Source organism: Chlorocebus sabaeus, chromosome 10 (genome assembly GCF_047675955.1).
Source record: "Chlorocebus sabaeus isolate Y175 chromosome 10, mChlSab1.0.hap1, whole genome shotgun sequence".
Lineage (NCBI taxonomy): Eukaryota > Metazoa > Chordata > Mammalia > Primates > Cercopithecidae > Chlorocebus > Chlorocebus sabaeus.
The window spans coordinates 40,005,302-40,024,907 of record NC_132913.1 but is presented as its reverse complement, the minus strand read 5'-3'; the positions used below and the strand labels follow the sequence as shown (position 1 = coordinate 40,024,907).

The 19,606-nt window shown below is 35.4% G+C and overlaps 1 protein-coding gene across 2 annotated transcripts in view; it reads right to left on the bottom strand.

The window, feature by feature from the left end:
* ARL6IP6 (ARF like GTPase 6 interacting protein 6) overlaps window positions 1-19,606 on the bottom strand; it is a 42,599-nt gene that overhangs the window by 22,177 nt on the left and 816 nt on the right. Inside the window, exons 1-3 of one of the 2 annotated variants that reach the window (XM_038002119.2) lie at window positions 19,295-19,477; window positions 18,207-18,260; window positions 3,261-3,393 (exon numbers count right to left, since the gene is read on the bottom strand). In XM_038002119.2, coding sequence (XP_037858047.1) covers window positions 3,261-3,393; window positions 18,207-18,260; window positions 19,295-19,406 — 299 coding nt within the window. In that variant the 5' untranslated portion in view covers window positions 19,407-19,477. Of the gene's footprint in view, window positions 1-3,260; window positions 3,394-18,206; window positions 18,261-19,294; window positions 19,478-19,606 lie in introns of those variants that run through there. The other variant, XM_007964976.3, reaches the window with a different exon arrangement.

Sequence of the window (19,606 nt, the reverse complement as noted above, 5' to 3'; positions counted from 1 at the left end):
GAGCTCCCACACAAAGTCTCCACTGGGGCACTACCAAGTGGAGATGTGAGAAGAGGGCCACCAGAATGGTAGATCCACTGACAGCTTGTACCATGTGCCTGGAAAAGCTGCAGACTCTCAATGCCAGCCTGTGAAAGCAGCCAGGAGGGAGACTGTACGCTGCAAAGCCACAGGGGCGGAGCTGTCCAACATCATGGAAACCAAACTCTTGCTTCAGTATGACCTGGATGTGAGATATGGAGTCAAAGGAGATCATTTTGGAGCTTTAAGATTTGACTACCCTACTGAATTTCGGACTTGCATGGGCCTGTAGCCCCTTTATTTTGGCCAATTTCTCCCATTTGGAACGGGTGTATTTATAATGCTTGAACCGCCACTGCATCTTGGAAGTAATTAATTTGCTTTTGATTTTACAGGTTCATAGGCAGAAAGGACTTTCCTTGTCTCAGATGAGACTTTGGACCGTGGACTTACGAGTTAATGCTGAAATCTGGGGGACTGCTGGGAAGGCATGATTGGTTTTGAAAGGTGAGGACATGAGATTTGGGAGGGGTCAGGGGCATAACAACATGGTTTGGCTGTGGCCCACCCAAATCTCATCTTGAATTGCAGTTCCCATAATTCCCATGTGTTGTGGGAGGGACCCTGTGGGAGGTAATTAAATTATGGGGGTGGTTACCCCCATGCTGCTGTTCTCATAATAGTGAGTGAGTCTCACAAGATCTGACAGTTTTATAAAGAGCAGTTCCCCTGCACATCGTCTGTTGCCTGCCATCATTTAAGGTGTGCCTTTGTTCCTCCTTGGCCTTCCACCACAATTGTGAGGCCTCCCCAGCCATGTGGAACTGTGAGTCAATTAAAACTCTTTCTTTTATAAATTACCCAGTCTTGGGTATGTCTTTATTAGACAGCATGAGAACAGACTAATACACTAATAAATACATTGAAAATTGAGGCCCTTTACTAAATTGATTCTAATTTAATACAAAATGCAAAGATAATTTTTTAAAAAATTAGTTAAATGCCCTCAGAATAGCAGATCTTTAAGAGAATACTAAAACCTTCTCTAACCCCAAAGGCTTCTTACATTTACAAGGTTAATGAATCGTGATGGTGGTAAAAGAGAAGGTGAAAGGGAAAATGATACTCCAGGAAGAGAGAACAGTAAGAGTAAAATCATGGCATCTCAAAATTGCATAGTTTATGTGGGGGATGTCAAGCTAATCTGGTATGTGACTACAATATAGGGTGCAGTAGGGAAATAGCTGAGGTTGGAAAAGTAGGGTAGAGTCATTTGGGGAAGGACTGTTCTGCTATACTTAAGAGTTGGACTTTATTCTAAAGGCAATAGGAAAGCTACTGGCTTTTAACCAATAGAGGGCTAGATCTCTTTTTGTTAATGGAAATACAGCAGTTCAGTTATACCTTGGTATTCACTGGGAGATTGGTTCCAGGATTCCCACAAATACCAAAATCCATGGATGTTCAAGTCCCTTATATAAAATGGCATGGCAGTTGCCTATAGCATATGCACATCCTCCCCTCTACTTTAAATCATCTCTAGATTACTTATAATGCCTAATACAAAGTAAATGCTGTGTAAATAGTTCTACTGTTTTTTATGTGCATTACTTTTTATTGTTGTATTTTAATTTTTTTTCCCAAATATTTTTTATCCATGGTTGGTTGAATTAAAGGATGTGGAGCCCATGGATACAGAGGGCTGACTGTATATAGGGTGAATTAGAAGAGTGAAAACTTAGAGGAAAGAAGGCCAAGAAGTCAAGTACACTAGCCTTAAATAGTACAAAAACAGTGAAAATGCTAACAGGAAGCTTTCTAATGACATTTAAAAAGTCAGGAAGGAATGGACTTCATGAAGGGACAAATATAATGAATAAGAATTTCAAGCCCTGGTGAGTGAAATGGGTGGATACTGATGGCTTCAAAGCAAAGACTAGAGTTTTAATCACTCTAAGTGCAAAATGCTTTCTGAAATCCAGGTAGCAAGGTCTATTAAACAGCAAGAAATGCGTGGCTAGAATTCAGGGAAGTGAGATATAAATATAAGGAAAAAATATGATTTCTTTTTGGTGATTTCTGAAATGAGTCTCATTACCTTAGACTTATACCTGTTATTAAAGTACACTTCTAATTGAATGGTACCCATGTAAACTACGGGATGGCATTGTAATGGTAGGCTTAACTCTTAGTCAATTTAGATTATTATTTATCCACCTCAAAAACACAGAACTAAAATTTGTTGGAAAGCATATGATTTTATGTTTCATATACAGATAGGGATTAAAACATTAAAAATATATATATACACATTAACATACCTATATACAAATTCACATTTCAGTTGAAGTCAAGCCAAAATTTTAAAAGATATAGTTATAAGACAAAAAAAATTGGGAGTTTACTAATAATGAAGGCCAGTAGTACCAATGATTATTAATAACTATAACTGGTATAACTTCACATTTATAAAGTCTCTCAAGTAAATGTTTTTATCTCTACAACCTGTCCATGAGGTAGGCTAGAGGTGGTAGTAATAACAATAGTATAAGAATAACATACATAAATTTAATATAATTTAGTTTCCTGTCTTCATGTCCCCCCAAATTTCTAGAATAAACTAGAGATCTTAGATGTTCTTATTTTGGAATTTATATTTAAAATTGTAACTTTCCTGGCATGAATAAACTAGATTAGAACACTTCTGAATTTTCTAAAATTCTCTGAAACATGGAAAATATAGCCCAAAGAAATTTAATACTGTTCCACTATGAAAAGCATCCAATCTGGTCCAGACATATAAATTGGGTGCCATAAATGCTTGCTAATTATAACACAAAGTTAAAATCCTAAGAAAAAGTCCAATCCAATTATTATGTTCTTGTAAGTCTGACCATGTATGAACCTAGTAAAACTTTCAAATTGTTAGCATTAATTTTGCCTTTATAAACGGTTTTAAATCAAATTCCATTCCAAAGGACAAATACCCATCAAAGGTTCTCAGTTCTAAGATAATCCCCTGAATTTCAGTTTTTAGAAAACAAAGCATTACCTAGATATAGAATTTTAAATATTATTCTCATGTATCTAAAGGCTGGGCCTACAAGCTGAAAAGTCCTATGTTTTATAAAGACTGGAGCCTCAACATATTTCGCAATCAGCCTCTTGCTTCTACGTATTTTAGTATTTTCAAGTGTTGAAATGCATTTAAAAAATAAACAGGAAACAGGAATACTTACTTGAACCTGGCAGGTGAAAGAGGAGTAGGAGGAAACATTCCTGGTTCAAAAGAATCAAAGTAAGTCACTGTCCAAGAAAAGCTGCAACAGGAGAATCCAGCAGTTAGGGATATTATAAGTAGAGTCCAGAATCCTTAACAGGAAAAGAGAGGGGAAAAAAGTAAATTATTAACACCAAAACAATTTAAATTAAACCAGTATTCTCATGTTCATATCATATTTCTCATCTTCTAAATTATATGGACCTGATATTATAAGATTTGAACTTACTGCAAGCTAACTTATGTAGAAATAAGTATACATTACTAAGGCACAACTAGAAGTCATATCATTGAATATTTTAATTAAACGATAATATGTGGGAAAAAAGGGTAAATTCAACAAGAATACAACATCTTCAGTTTTATGAAATTCAACTACAGAAAACATGGTTATAACATTTCACTAGACTCTTAAGACTCTTAAGATGTCTTGAAGCCAGAAAAGGTGGCTCATGCCTGCAATCACAATGCTTTGGGAGGCTGAGGTGGAAGGATGGTTTGGGGCCAGGAGTCTGAGGTTGCAATGTGCCTCGATTGCACCACGGCACTCCGGCCTGGGAAACAGAATGAAACCCTGTTTCAAAAAAGAAAAAAAGGTCATCAGATTTTTCATTTAATTTCATAAATCATACCTTGCTATCTTTATTACTTAGTACTAAGTGATTCCTTTCACTCCACACCATGCACTTTTGAAACATGCCTCAATTTGGGGGTATCTCCTCTTTACAGTTTTCTTATGAACATTATAAACCTATTCTGATTCTTTAACCTTGCTCAGTATATGAACAAAAGTTGCCTCCTGATTTACAAATGTGTGGGACCCTAGATTTTATTTGCACTGAGATTGGAACTGTATTTTCTCACAGAAGTCAAGTCAAAAGAACAATAGTATAATGGACTTAAGGAAAAAGTGTTGAGAAGAAGAATAGGAGACATAAAAGAAAAAGAAAGGAGTAAGTTAAAGGTTTTCAGATACTATTCATAACCCATTAAGAATAATAAAAGAACAATGAATGCTCTTGTGGTTATAGGAAGACAGGAAATACTGATATTTAAGTGGCCAACTCCTTTTAGTAAGAAGTACAGTTTTATTTTGATGTCAAGTTTTCAAAAATTTTATGAATTAACTCACTTATTCATCCACTCAATCTATATTGAGGGGCTACTATGTGTTGGTTATTGTGCTAGGTGATGCGGATATAGCGGTGAGCAAAATAAAAAAGATAGCTGTCTTCATGAAGTAATTCTAGTGGGACAGAAAGATAATAAAACATGTAACTAAATTAACGAGATAACCATATACTGTGATAACTATTTTGAATAAATAAGATGTTACCACTTTAAGGAGGTAACATCAGAATTCAAACTGAAAATGTGAGCATATTTTTCTTGGAAGAATAATTGTTAATACTAAAATTCACATGAAATAATAAGCAAAAATAGAGACTACTCCAACCAGATATTGAAATATTACAGGAACTGAATACCTACAACAGTGTGTACTGATACACAAATAGATGACAGGGCCAGGCGTGGTGGCTCATGCCTCTAATCCCAGCACTTTGGGAGGCCAAAGCAAGAGGATTACTTGAGGCCAAGAGTTTGAGACCAATCTGGCCAACATGGCGAAACCACCTCTACCAAAAATACAAAAATTAGCTGGGCATGGTGGTACATGACTGTAACCCCAGCTACTCGGGAGACTGAGGCAGGTGAATCACTTAAACCCAGAGGCAGAGGTTATAGTGAGTCGAGATAGCACCACTGCACTCCAGCCTGGGCGACAGAGTGAAACTCTTTCTCAAAAACAAACAACAAACAAACAAACAGAACGAAGCAGAATACAAGATTTGGAAGAAGGCGGAAGAAGGCCCAAATAGATTAATAAAAAATGTTACTAATTCAATGGGGTGACCACTTACAAAAAGGAAAAGAAAGTGGATCCATACCAGGTACCCTATACCAGACTAAATTCTAAAATGTACCAAATAATCTAAATATAAAATTGTAGAGGGAATCCCTGGAAAAGTCATTTATAGCCTTGAAGAGATAAAGGCCTTTCTAACCACGATACAAAAATTCATGACCCATATAAGACACAGAATTTCTACTATATACAGTCAGCCCTTCCTATCCACAAGTTCCATACCTGGAATTCAACCAACCTTGGATGAAAAGTATTTGGAAAAAAAAATAAAAGTAATACAACAATAAAAATAATGTCAGTCAAAACCAATACAGCATAACAACTATTTACATAACATTTACATTATATTAGGTATTACAGAGAGTAAATGGGAGGATGTGCATAGGTCATATACATACAAATATTATCCAATTTCATGTAAAGGACTTGAGGATCCAGATTTTGTTATCCACAGGGGGTCCTGGAACCAATTCCTCACAGATACTCAGGGACAACTGTATACAGGTAAACACACATACTACTATATATGCATAGCAACATAAAATGTCAAATTGAATGACAAAAAATTTTTAAATAAAACATACCTTTGGATGTTTTATTTCAGAAACATCAGAAGGAAAAATTTCCTGTTAATACAAGTAATTCCTAGAAACCAATAAAAAAAAAAAAAGACCAGCAATCCAAACCCAAATATAAAAAGTTAAATGCAATTGCAGAATAAAAACTGTAAATGTTAAAACATGAACAGATGCTCAATTCAATACCATTAATAATCAGAGAAATTAGGTATCATTTTTTCATCAACTGACAAAAATCAAAAAGTTGTATAACATTCTCTGATGCTGTGGCTGTGAATAAACAGAAACTCTTCATGCATGGCTGTTTTGGAGAGTAAATTGTTATAATTTCTACGGAGAGCAGTTTGGCAGTATCTGCTAAAATGATGCACGTATATGTTCTTTACTCCAGTAATTTTATATGTCTTTAGGACAACATATCTCTGTATAATATACAATTATACATATACATCTTTGTATATTATAATATACAAACCTCTATAAAATGACATATATGCAAGATTGTTCTCTGTAGCTTTGTTTGTAATAACATAGATTGGAAACAACGTAAATAATCAGTAATGAAAGTAAAGAATTGGTTAATTAAGTACATCCATACAATAGAATAATATGCAGCTAGAAAAATGAATGAGGAAGCTCTTTAGGTACTGATATGGAAAGACCTTGAAAATATACTGGTGAGCTCAAAACCGAAGTTCAGAACAGCTCTATGTATTTGTATAAATAAGGGGAAAATATGCATTATACACATACATATATGCATATGTTGTATATATGAAGAAATGTATGTTGTACTTAGATATTTTTAAAACTTTCTAGAAGGATGTAAGAATTTAACATTGGTTCTCTGTGGAGGGAGGAAAGAGTGGTTGGGAGAAAAGAGTAAGCCTTTTCAGTCTATATTCTTTTATACTTTTTGAATTTTGACCCATATGACTATTCTACCTATTCAAAATAGAACTAAGTAAACTTGTAAAAAAATTTTCAGTCGGGTAGTCCTTTTTGAACGGAGGAGCAGCGGGGCGGTTGTATCAGAATCTTTGTAGACTCGTTTTTAAACTGTGTCTGTAAAACAGGTTTCTGAAGAGTGTGTTCCATGCCTCAAGAATACAGCAGTAGTTGAGAACACTAGCGGATGACTTACGAATTATCATATTTCCCGACTACACAAAATTATCCACCAGTCTTATTTTAGCAAGCAGCAGGTAAAAAGTACATGCAGTGGCCTGTTTGCAAATCTTGTGAAGCTCAGTTAACAGACTGAAAAAAACTGTTAAAGTACAGATTCAGAAGAATTACTAATGGCAAGTGTGATAAATTATTTCTCCTGATAGTTCCCTCCTCCCACCTCCCGCCTGTTAAACAGCTAACAGACTCTGTGTTCATTTCCCCAGAAGAGGGATGTGGCAAAGCAGAAGAAACAGCCTGTTTTTCTACTTCTACATTGCACAATATTTACGGAAACTAGTGTACAGATATAATCAGGGATAGGAGTGTGGATAAACAGAAAATGTCTTGAATGCACAGCAAAGACAATGAGTTGACTGGAGTACAGATAAAATGTTTGTGAGGAACAGGGAAAAAGAGAGTGAGGGGCTTACCAACAAGTGAGAACGATTTCCTTAGTTTAAATAAAGTATGTTGTATGCATGTTTGCACTTGCATAAATACTTGCATAAATGGGGAAAGGGAGTAGTGCTACAGCGGCTTCCCAACAAAGCATCTAGAAAAGCCCAAGCAAAACCATACATAGCTGTGTACAGTTTCTCGGTAGGTAAGTACAGAGCCACGCTTACGGATGCCTCTGCCCTAAGCCTGGCATAGAAACACCACATGGTCATGTGGCTGGAAGTTGCTACATCTGAAAGACCATCCTCACAATAAAAGATATTTCAATAGTCACTTTAGCAAATGTCTTGAGGATTAGTCTGCATCTTCACCCCAATATCCTGGCACAGTATCCACCTCTAGCACCTCAACCCAAGCTGGAATTGGGTGAACACAACCTCAGAATAACCTTCCTACCAACCCAACAGGATAGAGGGTCAAAAAAAAAAATTGTAAGATTTAGTCTACAATTATAACTTATGGGTTGCTATATTGCCAAATAGCTCTTATTTGCTATTATTTAGATGACTATGTCTAAAGAGGGGAGAAAATAATTGACAAGTCTAAAGAGGGGAGAAAATAATTGACAAGTTTACTCAAAGTTTAACATACTTCTCCAGAACAAAGATGGTAGTTAAGAAAAATAAAGTGTTTCGGGACTGCTATAGAATGATGAAACTTCTAGGTAAGTGAGGAAAGACACAAAGTAGCATAATCAAATGTGAGGCTTTCTAAAGCCTGTTAAACTTTTTCACTTGAGTGCTTTAATAGGGTACCTGTCAAATTTAATACAAGAATATTCATTTTTCCAAAATTACTATTCCACAATCTAAGTACTTACTTCGCATTGAGTATTTTAACTATTTTATGTTCATTTTAAACTAATCAAAAGCCACATCATGGGTAAGTCAGGTCACAATGATGGGGTAAAAAAAGTACATTGCAACATTATGGTCTAGAAGTGTTTATGATTCAGGCAATTACCCAATTCATCTGCAAATAAGCAGAAAAGCCACAGAAATTGGTAACTCCCAACAACTAAATTTGTTACAAGTCAGTACCTGCAAAATCCTCATGCTAAAATGTTGACGTTTTATAAGCTCATTTTAGAAAGAATTCACAACTTTAAAAAGGATATAAAAATGAAAGTGTATTAAATGAAATTCTTCCTTCCTCAGTTTGCCAATTTCACTCCTAAAAGCGAACAGGTTAAGAGTCTGCTATGCATCTTTCCAAAAATTATATACATATCTACGTAATATAGATACATATATGGAGCTAGTTATATATAAAACATATATATTCTCAATTTATTTTCCACAAGTGGGATTCTCACCAGAAAAATGGTTCTGCATTTTGCTTTTTTCACATATTCTGGAGACCTTTTGTATCAGTACCCATAGCCACAGTACTGTTGTATATTTTTATTCTAGTTTTTCTCTATTACAAACAATGCTACGAGGAACATTCTTGTATTTAGGGGTACAGTTGTATAAGGAGATAGATGTTACAAATTTCCAGAAGAACTGCTGCCAAAGGTTGTAGGCTTTTAAAGAAATACACACATCCTTTGTTCTTCTCTACAGCTCAATATTCATCAGTTGATGAAATGATATGTGTGCATATATATACCTGTTTAGATATACGTGTATATACAGATACATATATACCTCTTTAGACATAGTCATCTAAATAACAGCAAATACGTATATGCATACACATAAACGTATATATACACACACACACATATAGACGGAGTCTGGCTCTGTCACCCAGGCTGGAGCGCAGTGGCGCGACCTCAGCTCACTGCAACCTCAGCCTCCCAGGTTCAAGCAATTATCTGGCTCAGCCTGCCAAGTAGATGGGACTATAGGTGCCTGCCAACACACCTGGCTAATTTTTGTATTTTTAATAGAGACGGGGTTTCATTATCTTAACCAGGCTGGTCTTGAACTCCTGACTTCGTGTTCCACCCGCCTTGGCTTCTCAAAGTCCTGGGATTACAGGCGTGAGCCACTGCACTCGGCCGAAGTGATGTATATTAATTTTTTTTTTTTTTGAGAAGGAATCTTGCTCTGTTGCCAGGCTGAGTGCAGTGGCACGATCTCGGCTCACTGCAACCTCCGCTTCCCAGGTTTAAGCGGTTCTCCTGCCTCAATCTCCAGAGTAGCTGGAATTAAGGTGCAAACCACCACACTCAACTAATTTTTGTATTTTTAGTAGAGACGAGGTTTCACCATGTTGGCCAGGCTGGTCTCGATCTCTTGACCTCATGATCCGCCTGCCTTGTGCTCCCAAAGTTTTGGGATTACAGGCATGAGCCACTGCGTCTGGCCAATGAAATGATGTATATTAATCTTTCCCATTAATTGAAACCTCTTAGACTGTTCTCACCCAAAGCAAAAACAGGGATGGGTAGGAATTTCCTATCCCAATCCCTTTGTGGTAATTTTATATACACTTATCTAAGGGTATATTTGTTTTGGCTTATTTTTCAAAACAAGCTATTCTGGTTTCAGGGAATAGTTACTCCTCTAAAAATATGCTGGCAACTTTATTTCTATAAAACCTTCCAGCAAAAAAAGCTGTTATATGCTCTAAATATTTTCATTTTGTTTAACAGTTTAAGCTTACAGGGATGAGGCAACTTTCAAGAAGTTTTATGAAGTTAGATGCAGAGGCACCAACTTGCACATATTATATATAATCAGAATACACCAGAAAAAAAAAAAAAACAACAACAAACTCTCATGGTTCCTATACTAGGGAAAGGTTTCTTATTAAAGAAGTGTTAGGCAATCAATTGCACATACTTCATAAAACTTCGTAACGATGGGATTAAATGTGACTGTATACTAGTAATTTCCAAGTCCTGTGAAAGAGCTTCTGACATTTGAAATATTTCAATAAACTGGTATACTTATATTATGAAATACAATGCAGTCATGAAGAAAATGAGGTAGATCTACATATACTGATACAGAACATACTGCAAAAGGCATTTCAACAAGGCTGCAAAATATACATGATTCCAATTATATTTTTTCTCTAACAGTGAAAAAAACATGTATTTTAAGTGACTATACATATGTAAATAAACAGAAAAATATGTAAAAAGACACACAGGTAGATCGGTGAAAGCCTTTGCTTTAATTGTTGGAATTTTTCCTAGTGAGATTAAATTACTTATGTAACTAATACATTTTATGGTACTAAAAATGAAAATACAATACAATTATGCACTGTTTGATGACAGGGATATGTTCTGAGAAATGCATCATTAGGTGATTTTGTCATTGGTCATACATCGTAAGAGTGTACTTACAAAAACTTAGGTGTACAGCCTACTACACACCTATAAGCTAAAAGTTATAGCCTATTATTCCAATGCTACAAACCTGTGTGGCATGTTACTATACCAAATACTGCAGGCAACTGTAACACAACAGTATTTGTGTATCTAAACATATTTAAATATAGAAAAGGTACAGTAATACTATATAAAATATAGTACACCTGTATAGGGAACTTACATGAATGGAGCTTACAGGACAGGGAGTTGCTCTGGGTCCATCAGTGAGCAAGTGACTGATGAGTGAAGGTGAAGGCCAAAGACAGTACTATCCACTACTACAGACTCTATAAGCATTGTACACTTAGGCTACACTAAGTTTATTTAAAAAATTTTCCCTCTTCATTAATAAATTAACCTTAAGCTTACTATAACTTTACTTTATAAACTTTAAAATTTAACTTTTTTACCCTTTTCTACTAACAGTTTAAAACAAAAGCACACTGTACAGCTGTGCAAAAATGTTTTTTCTTTATACCATTACTCTATAAGCTTCTATTTTTAATTTTTTAATTTTTAAACTTCTTTGTTGAAATCTAAGACACATACACATTAGCCTAGGCCTACACAGGGTCAAGATCATCAATATCACTGTTTTTCACTGTCACATCTTTTTCCACCGAAAGGTCTTCAAGGGCAACAACATGCATGAAACTGTCATCTCCTATGATAACAATGCCTTCTTCTGGGTAACTCCTGAAGGACCTGCCTGAGGCTGTTTTACAGTTAACTTTTTTTAAGCAGAAGGAATATAATCTAAAACAATAAGAAGCATAGTAAATACATAAACCAGTAACATAATTGTTTATCAAGTATTATGTACTGTACATAATTGTGTGTGTATGCGGTTTTTTTATGACTGGAAGGTTATATAAAACCAGATTGGTAATAGGCTGGTTTATATCAGCATCAAAACCAACATGTGAGTAATATATTGTACTACCATGTCAGGACAGCTGCAATGCCACTAAATAGGAATTTTTCAGCTCCACTGTAATCTTATGGGACCACCATCATTCAGGCATATATGCAGACCACTGTTGACCAAAATGGTATGTGTTATATGGCTGTACTTAGGTAACTTTAAAAGTTGTAAAACCTTTTACCAGTTGGCTACTAATAAAACTTAAATGTATGATATGCATGAAACTAACCAACAACTTTTAAATGTTTATGTAAGCAAATGTTTCCAACTTTATTAGATTCTATAGTTTTCTAATTTGAGAGGATGACCATTATTTTAAATAATTTGGTATCCTCGCTAAATCACATTCTATAGATAGCTCAAGTCTTTAAATCCCTAGAGCAAAATGTCTCTCTACATGTAAAGGCACAAGTGCAGGAGCAGAGCAAAGTGGTCTCCCCTCTCCTGCCAATGCAACATGAGCACAGTGGGTGCAGAGTGCATAGTAGCTATAGTAGTTACACTGGTTAAGGCCTTCACCCAATCACCCGACCACCTGCAACCCAGCCTGTAGCATTTCTACTCTTCCTGTTGAAACAGATGAGGAAAGTGACCCGCTGAGAGATGAAGTGACTGAAATTTGAAAAATAAATAACACCTGTAGTTCCCAATGCTGGTAAATCATTAGATTCACATGGGAAAGTTAAAAACAAAAAACAACAACAAAAAACCCCAACACTTTTATTACAGGTTATTTCAAACACAGAAAAAAAGTTGAGAGAAGTATATGATAAAACTCATATGCCCGTCATCCAGCTTTAAACAATTAACTCAAGGGCAATCCTGTTAAATTTATATTCTCCTCTGAAGCTTGTAATCTTCGGTATAACAGGGAAAACACTCATCACTATTTTTATTTACCATAAGTCCAACAAGGCTTTTTTATTTCCTTTATTTTCATGACACTTGAAGAATAATTTAGAGAGCAAAAAGACAGCAGGAAAAAAAACTTTGTTAAAAATTTTCATAAGAAACACAGTAAATCTGAATTTCAATTCCCAGTTTCCCTAAAGTCACGTACACCAAAAATGGGCATGACCTGAGTACAAATAATTGCTTATTAACTTCATGTATGAATCTACAACATATCCATCTTGTAAATACCACTTCCAGATTTCAGATACATCTCAAATTGGTTACAGCTTGTCATTATTCCTGCTTTTTTCTTTTTGCATTTGCATCACCAAAACACAATGTTTGAAGGAATGTTTAAGCCTTTCATGACTTATTTTGATGAAAAGAGGACAACAATCTTCTTTGCTCCATAATTTGTAACACATTTTCATTTTTAGATTACAAACAATTCAAATGGTCAACCCAATAATTTATTTTTTGCATTTTCTTCCAAATCAGCTTTGTATACACATCTGCCCTTAGCATCTGTCCACTTAGAAACAGTATCAAATAAATTAGGATTCAGACCTCATAAAATATGAAAAAAATACTGGCAGATATCCTTTTAGCAAAAAGGGATGGTGTGTGTTGTTCTTGCCTAAAGTCCTTTCCACTGAATGACTAACTGGATGAGAATACTATATTCTTCTGAAAAGAGCCAGATGGTAAATATTTTCGGCTTTGCAAGCCATAGGTCTTTGTCACAACTACGCAACTATGCTGCTGTAGAGTGAAAGTAGTCATAGAAAATAGATACAGCAATAAGCAAGGTAGTACTACAATAAGAATTAAGAAACATGTAGGCTTGTGCTACAGTAAAACTTAAAGTCTTAGGAAAGTCTTGTTGGAATCCTAATTCCATCATAATTATTTTATTCTTTTGAGCATACTTGAGAATTGAAGAGTAATATTAAAATAATTCCTAAAATAATGAAATAGGAGAATGTTTTGAGAAAGAGCAATATGTGACCACTAAAATCCCAAAATGTATTTTAAATTTACAAAAGTGTCCAATAGACCAAAGTGGTAATTTCAAGATCAAATAAACTTCATGAGAAATATAGCTCAGTTTTCTTTACTCTTTTGAAGTTCCCTAAGAAAGAGTAAGTCATGAAATTTCAATCCTTACAAACAGAACTGCTCGACATAATTCAGAAATGAAAAATGGTCCAGTGAGCCCTGATTGTACAGCATACACTGACACATACTGCCAATTAAGTGACTTTGATTCAGTAGATAATTATGCAGTGTGAGATTCTGTAAAAGCAAAAAAAATCTCCAGGGTCTTTTTGTTTTTTTTTTTTTTTTTAATGTCAGGTTTGGGAACTACGAGGCCAGTGGTTCTCAAAGGATATATAGCCCCCTAAGTAGCAGCAGCAGCATCACCTCAAAACTTGTCAGAAATGAAAATTCTTGGGCTCCATCTCACACTACTGAGTCAGATATTCTGCACCATGTGAAGAGCAGCAAAATTTATCTTTCAGGTGATTCTGATGCCAGCTAACTTTTGACTTCATTAGCCTAAGACACGTCCCTCCCAACCACCAAAGTTGGACTAGGGAGTACCACACGATGTCAATCAAATTTATTGAGATTTAGGGGTCCTAATGTCTGGTTCTTATTACCTCTTTTATGTGTTAAGAGTCCTGTAATGATTTCATGACTAATAATTTAGCTGCACATGGCTAATTCTTGCTGATAACCCATTCTTTTTCTGCCTTGCTATGCTACTTAGACTATCTATGGCATAAAAATTATAACATATACTTCCTTGAGTTTTAGTTTAGAAGAAAATAACATTGATGGATACACTGTAGTTGAGAATACTAGAGGAAATAACACACAAATTAATGGTTTTTGGCATACTGTAAAAGTGCAATAAATGGTGTTATTGTTAATTATTGAAACATACTGTTCTCTAAACTTAAATTTGTGCTTTCTCTTCATCAAAGTTTTTCTCATTGCAAGTTACACTTACACATTGTAGAAAATAAAAATAATAAAAACAACCAATCAATGTGGAAACCCAGATAAACTAACATTTTGATTATATCCTTCCAGTCCTTTTTGACTTTTTTTTTTTCTTTTTTTTTGGTCTCAGTCATTATTTCTTAAATAATACAAATACATAATACAATTTTACAAAAATTGTGCTACAGGATATCTGTGACTTTCTAGATGAAATATTAGAGCTACCCCACCCAGCCGCAGATAGCACTCTAACATTCCCTTAATAGAGTATAGGTTCAAATAATAAAGTCCACACACTGGCTAAAAAGTTCAAGTTCAGAGTTTCAATCAATTTTCATCGTAAGGATGAAACTGAGTTTTACTTAACCTGTGTCTTTTTAAGAGAATGGGCCACCTCCAATACATCCTCTCTTGGACATTTTTTAACACTTCTAACGTTCTGTATCATGAAATCATGATGGCTGAAACAAAATCTACAGATGCTTTTTAAAAAGCAAGTCCCTAAGTGACTGTTACCCATACCAAAATGAGAATTGTGCTGCTATAATCTGTTCTTACTGAGTGCTATGCCAACCTTGGACTAGGATTAAATTGCAATTAAATTCTACAGTGTACAAAATTTTTATCAGTCTGTCTAGAAATAGAAAGAGAACTCTTTCATGGTAGAGCAGTTACTGTGCTCACATTGCTTTTTCTAAAAACCAAACTACTTTCAAACAAAGAATTGACGCAATTTGCAGTAAGTTTAAATATGAGTCATGGAAATATTAAGATAACAGCATGTATAGGCAATAATAAACATGCCATAAAGAGCAATATACAAAACAATCAAACATTATTACATTTGGCTATGAGGTTCCTAATAAACAGGGCAAAATAAATAGTGAAATACAATAAAGTCATTATCATCTGATAAAAGGCTGCATGGTACTTTTCCCAAATGTAATGGATGACTTCAACAACATTTTCTTATTAAATATTTCAAATTGTTTCTTCAAGTGAAAACTTTCCTATTAACTGTAAAAAGGATATAACTTCATAGGCATCTCCTCAGGGGTAAACTAATGAGGCAATTTTTCTTGATATCTAAGTTAATCAACTCAGTGTTGATTTAGATGGAAGTCAAGTTTCAGAGAACCATCCTACCTTTTCAGCTATCAATTATCTCAAGAGAGGTTTTAACCAGAGGACAGTACTCAATTCAAAACATTCTGTAAATAGGCTAACTTGTATTTTTCTTGAAAACGGTAGAGAATTGCAGCTTAGAAAAAAAGCAGGTGTTACCACAACCACCTCTATCTTTTGTTTTGAGTTGGAGTCTTGCTCTGTCTCAGAGGACGGAATGCAGTGGCACGATCTTGGCTCACTGCAACCTCCACCTCCCCAGTTCAAGTGGTTCTCCTGCCTCAGCCTCCTGAGTAGCTGGGATTACAGGCCTATGCCACCATGCCCAGCTAATTTTTTTTTTTGGTATTTTTAGTAGAGGCGGGGTTTCACCATGTTGTCCAGGCAGGTCTCCAACTCCTGACCTCAAGTGATCCACCTGCCTCGGCCTCCCAAAATGTTGGGATTACAGGTGTCAGCCACTGCACCCAGCCAATCACCTCAATCTTATAAGAGCTTAATCATCTTGGCCCTGTTTCAGTGAAACAGATTTTTAAGAATCCTCTTCTGGTAGAGACAACTATTCTCTATCCACATGTTATAATACATACATACATATAACTATTCTTTAAAATTAACTCCCAGGAAACTGATCGAATTAGCCCATTAAATGATATTAACTATTTTTATTCTCCATCTGACCACTGGAACACTGGCTCAAAATAATGAGCTTTGTTTTGGAATAGCTATTGGGTTTTTTTTCACCATAAAGATACAATACTTTCTGCTCATTCCTGACCCTTGATAGTAAATTCATGCCATTAGCAAAATCTTAATGATTTTCCTATTTGCTGTAAAAATATTAAGTATCTATCACGCATACCTAAAAGCAATATGGGATTATTTAATCCTAAGTGGAAAAGGAAGCAGGACCATGTCAAAAGACCTATCACATTCCTTTTGATATTGAGCAAGCCATTCCTTCAGACAACAACTGCCACTCGTTCTATTCCTAAATGAGAAATCAGGACAACTTTTAAACAGCAAAAGGTTTAGAATTCATGCCTAGTTCATAAGATTCTGTTTCCACTGCATCAAGAGGTGACAGATCAATAAAAGCTCTGAGAAGCCTAATAATCTTGGCTTATTTTCAGAAATAAAACAATGTAAAAACGTACACTGATAAAATGAGTAACTAAAAAGTATGTTTTCTCATGCAAGAAGTTGACACGAACAGACAAAAGTTTCCATGCAATATCTAGGGAACCAACTTCTTTGCAATTTGAAGATAAAGGGTTCATGTTTCTTTCCCCTTCTGCCAAAATAAGGTACACTATACTTAGTGTCACCATTAAGGGTGATTAGCCATAAAGTGGTAGATTAGAGGGTTTAGGAAAGATTGGGAGAGGGGAGGACATGTGTCATAGTATCTCAACCACCTATCTACAGTGACCAAATCAAATGATTTAATTTAAAGTGATCATATCTAATGACTTACTTGACTCATTTGATTGAATGTAGAGTGATTAAGTTTGATCTCCCCTCCCCAATTTAGAGTGATCAAAGCAAATTGGAGTAAAATATGCTGGACAGGTAAAGTTTTTAACTCTTCAGAGTCATTTTGGTGGCGAGAAATATAGAATAACCTTTTTCTCTGGAAACCTGTGAACTATAGCATTCTACAGACACTGTGGAAACTGAGGTCTGACTCATTAACCTGTGCAAGGATGGTCAATGCTTAAAAAAAAGTTGCACATAAAAATATTTGAACTTAAATTCCTCCTGAAGCCTACGTAAGACATTATTTACCTTCGCTAAGTTAGTGAAGAAGTTCTTTTGTTTTTAAATTCCTGAGAAGAGTTGTGGGAACCCTCTTCCAGAAGGTAATTAGAAAATGTTAAATATTCTTTGGACCTGAGTCACATGCAGTTGCGTTAAAAATGTATTACTAGTGTGTGTGGTATATACACACACCAGTACCCATTAAAAAATTATTATTGTTTTAGACAGGGTCTCACTCTGTCACCCAGGCTGGAGTGCAGTGTAACAATCACAGTTCACTGCAGCCTTGAACTTTCCAGCTTAAGTGATCTTCCAACATCAGCCTCCCAAGTAGCTGGGACTATAAGCATGAGTGAAACCACACCTGCTAATTTTATTTTTTGTAGAGACAGGGTCTCACTATGTTGCCCAGACTGGTCTCGAACTCCTGGGCTCAAGTGATTCTACTGCCTCAGTTTCCCAAAGTGTTGGGATTACAGATGTGAGCCACTGCACCTGGTCCCATTAAAAAATTATAGCAAATATACCATATATGTATACACATACTTCACATATATAAAGGAAATCTAGTAACATTTATCATCAACATATGCAAATGAAAAACATAAGACTGAATGACTGCACATAGAAACATATTAAGTATTTTATCCCAAATTTAGTTCAAACATGATCTGGAAACACAAAAGTGAACTCAAAACCAAGGCAAGCGACAATTAATTCCATACCTAATAATCCAGTGTCTATAACATCTTCATTTTTCAAATTGTCAGCATGCAACTCTGCAAATACAAAGAGGGACTTAGGTAGGAAAGTAATATTATAATTTGAAAAATACCTCAAGGGCTGTGAAGGCATTGTGGAGCTGTGGAAAGTGCTCTGGAGTCACATAAAGGACTGGGTTCAAATTCTGATTCAATTTACCAACTATATGACCTTCAGCAAGCAAGTGAATGTGTTGACCACTAAGGGAGCCAACTGCCATATACTGTACATAGAATGAGAGTACTGTTTATTCCGGAAGGTAGTTGTAAACACTAAAGGGCATACTAGGCAGAGTTCAGTTCCTTTCTCCATTCTTCAAAATAAGCACGGTACAATGTCCTCTGCAATGGAATTCCACTTATCATGGTTTTGTGACTTTATGATACAAAGGCAAGGTCTCCGAGCAAAAGAGAAACAAACCACCTAGGAGACAAAACTATCAGGATTGCAAAAAAAGGTAAAAAAGGGGGGAGGGGAATGATAAAGAAATGAAACATTGGCAGTCAACCATTTAAGACTGACAGTTTGCATTTTATGCACATTCACAGTTTACTACTTTATGAAGAGGTAAAACCTACATCAACTGGCCAATGTGTCTCCTGTATGAAAATCAAGCATTGTAAGGTTTCAGATGCCATGCCATCTGCAGCCCACTAAACTCTGGGAAGCAATGAAGACAAATAAAAAATGGAGTTAAATAGATTTAATTATATTTAATGAAGTACAACTATAACACTTCATTGACAACGTTTTGGAAGCTTTTCATACAAGAAAGTTCTTTTGTTTTTTTTTTCAGTAACTTGGCAAACGTCACAAACTAGTAAGAATGGAAATTTAAACTGAACTCTGCTTCCTTCCACTATAACATACACTAGCCAACTAAATTATACAACCGTATGCCTTGCAATAAACTTTCAACAGGCCAGTATTTCAACTTTTATTATTTTCCTCTAATAAAATTATCAGAGGAAGAGTGGACTATACTTCCTGCAATAGAACGCTGCACTACACCTGGACACAAACTTAAAAACTGAAAGGCTAATTATTTTACCTATAAAAGTAGAAATTTGGACTATGCGATAAAAATCTTTGTCCCTCAGGATTCTGTGTAGACGAATTGGTGGACAGCACATCTTTATTTGTGGATGAAGGCCACTGAACATAGATAGCCTATTTTAATTATATGCACTTTTCACAGTCTCCTTTTAATGGTGGGTGTTTCGCCTTTTGTTTAATCTTGACAGTATTTCATCCCCCGTGTTTAAGGACTTGAAGATATTTCTTCAAGAGTACCCATTTAATCAAAAGATCCTTTTTAAAAATGGGTCTCCTGATCACGGATCAGGACGCTCCACTTACAAAA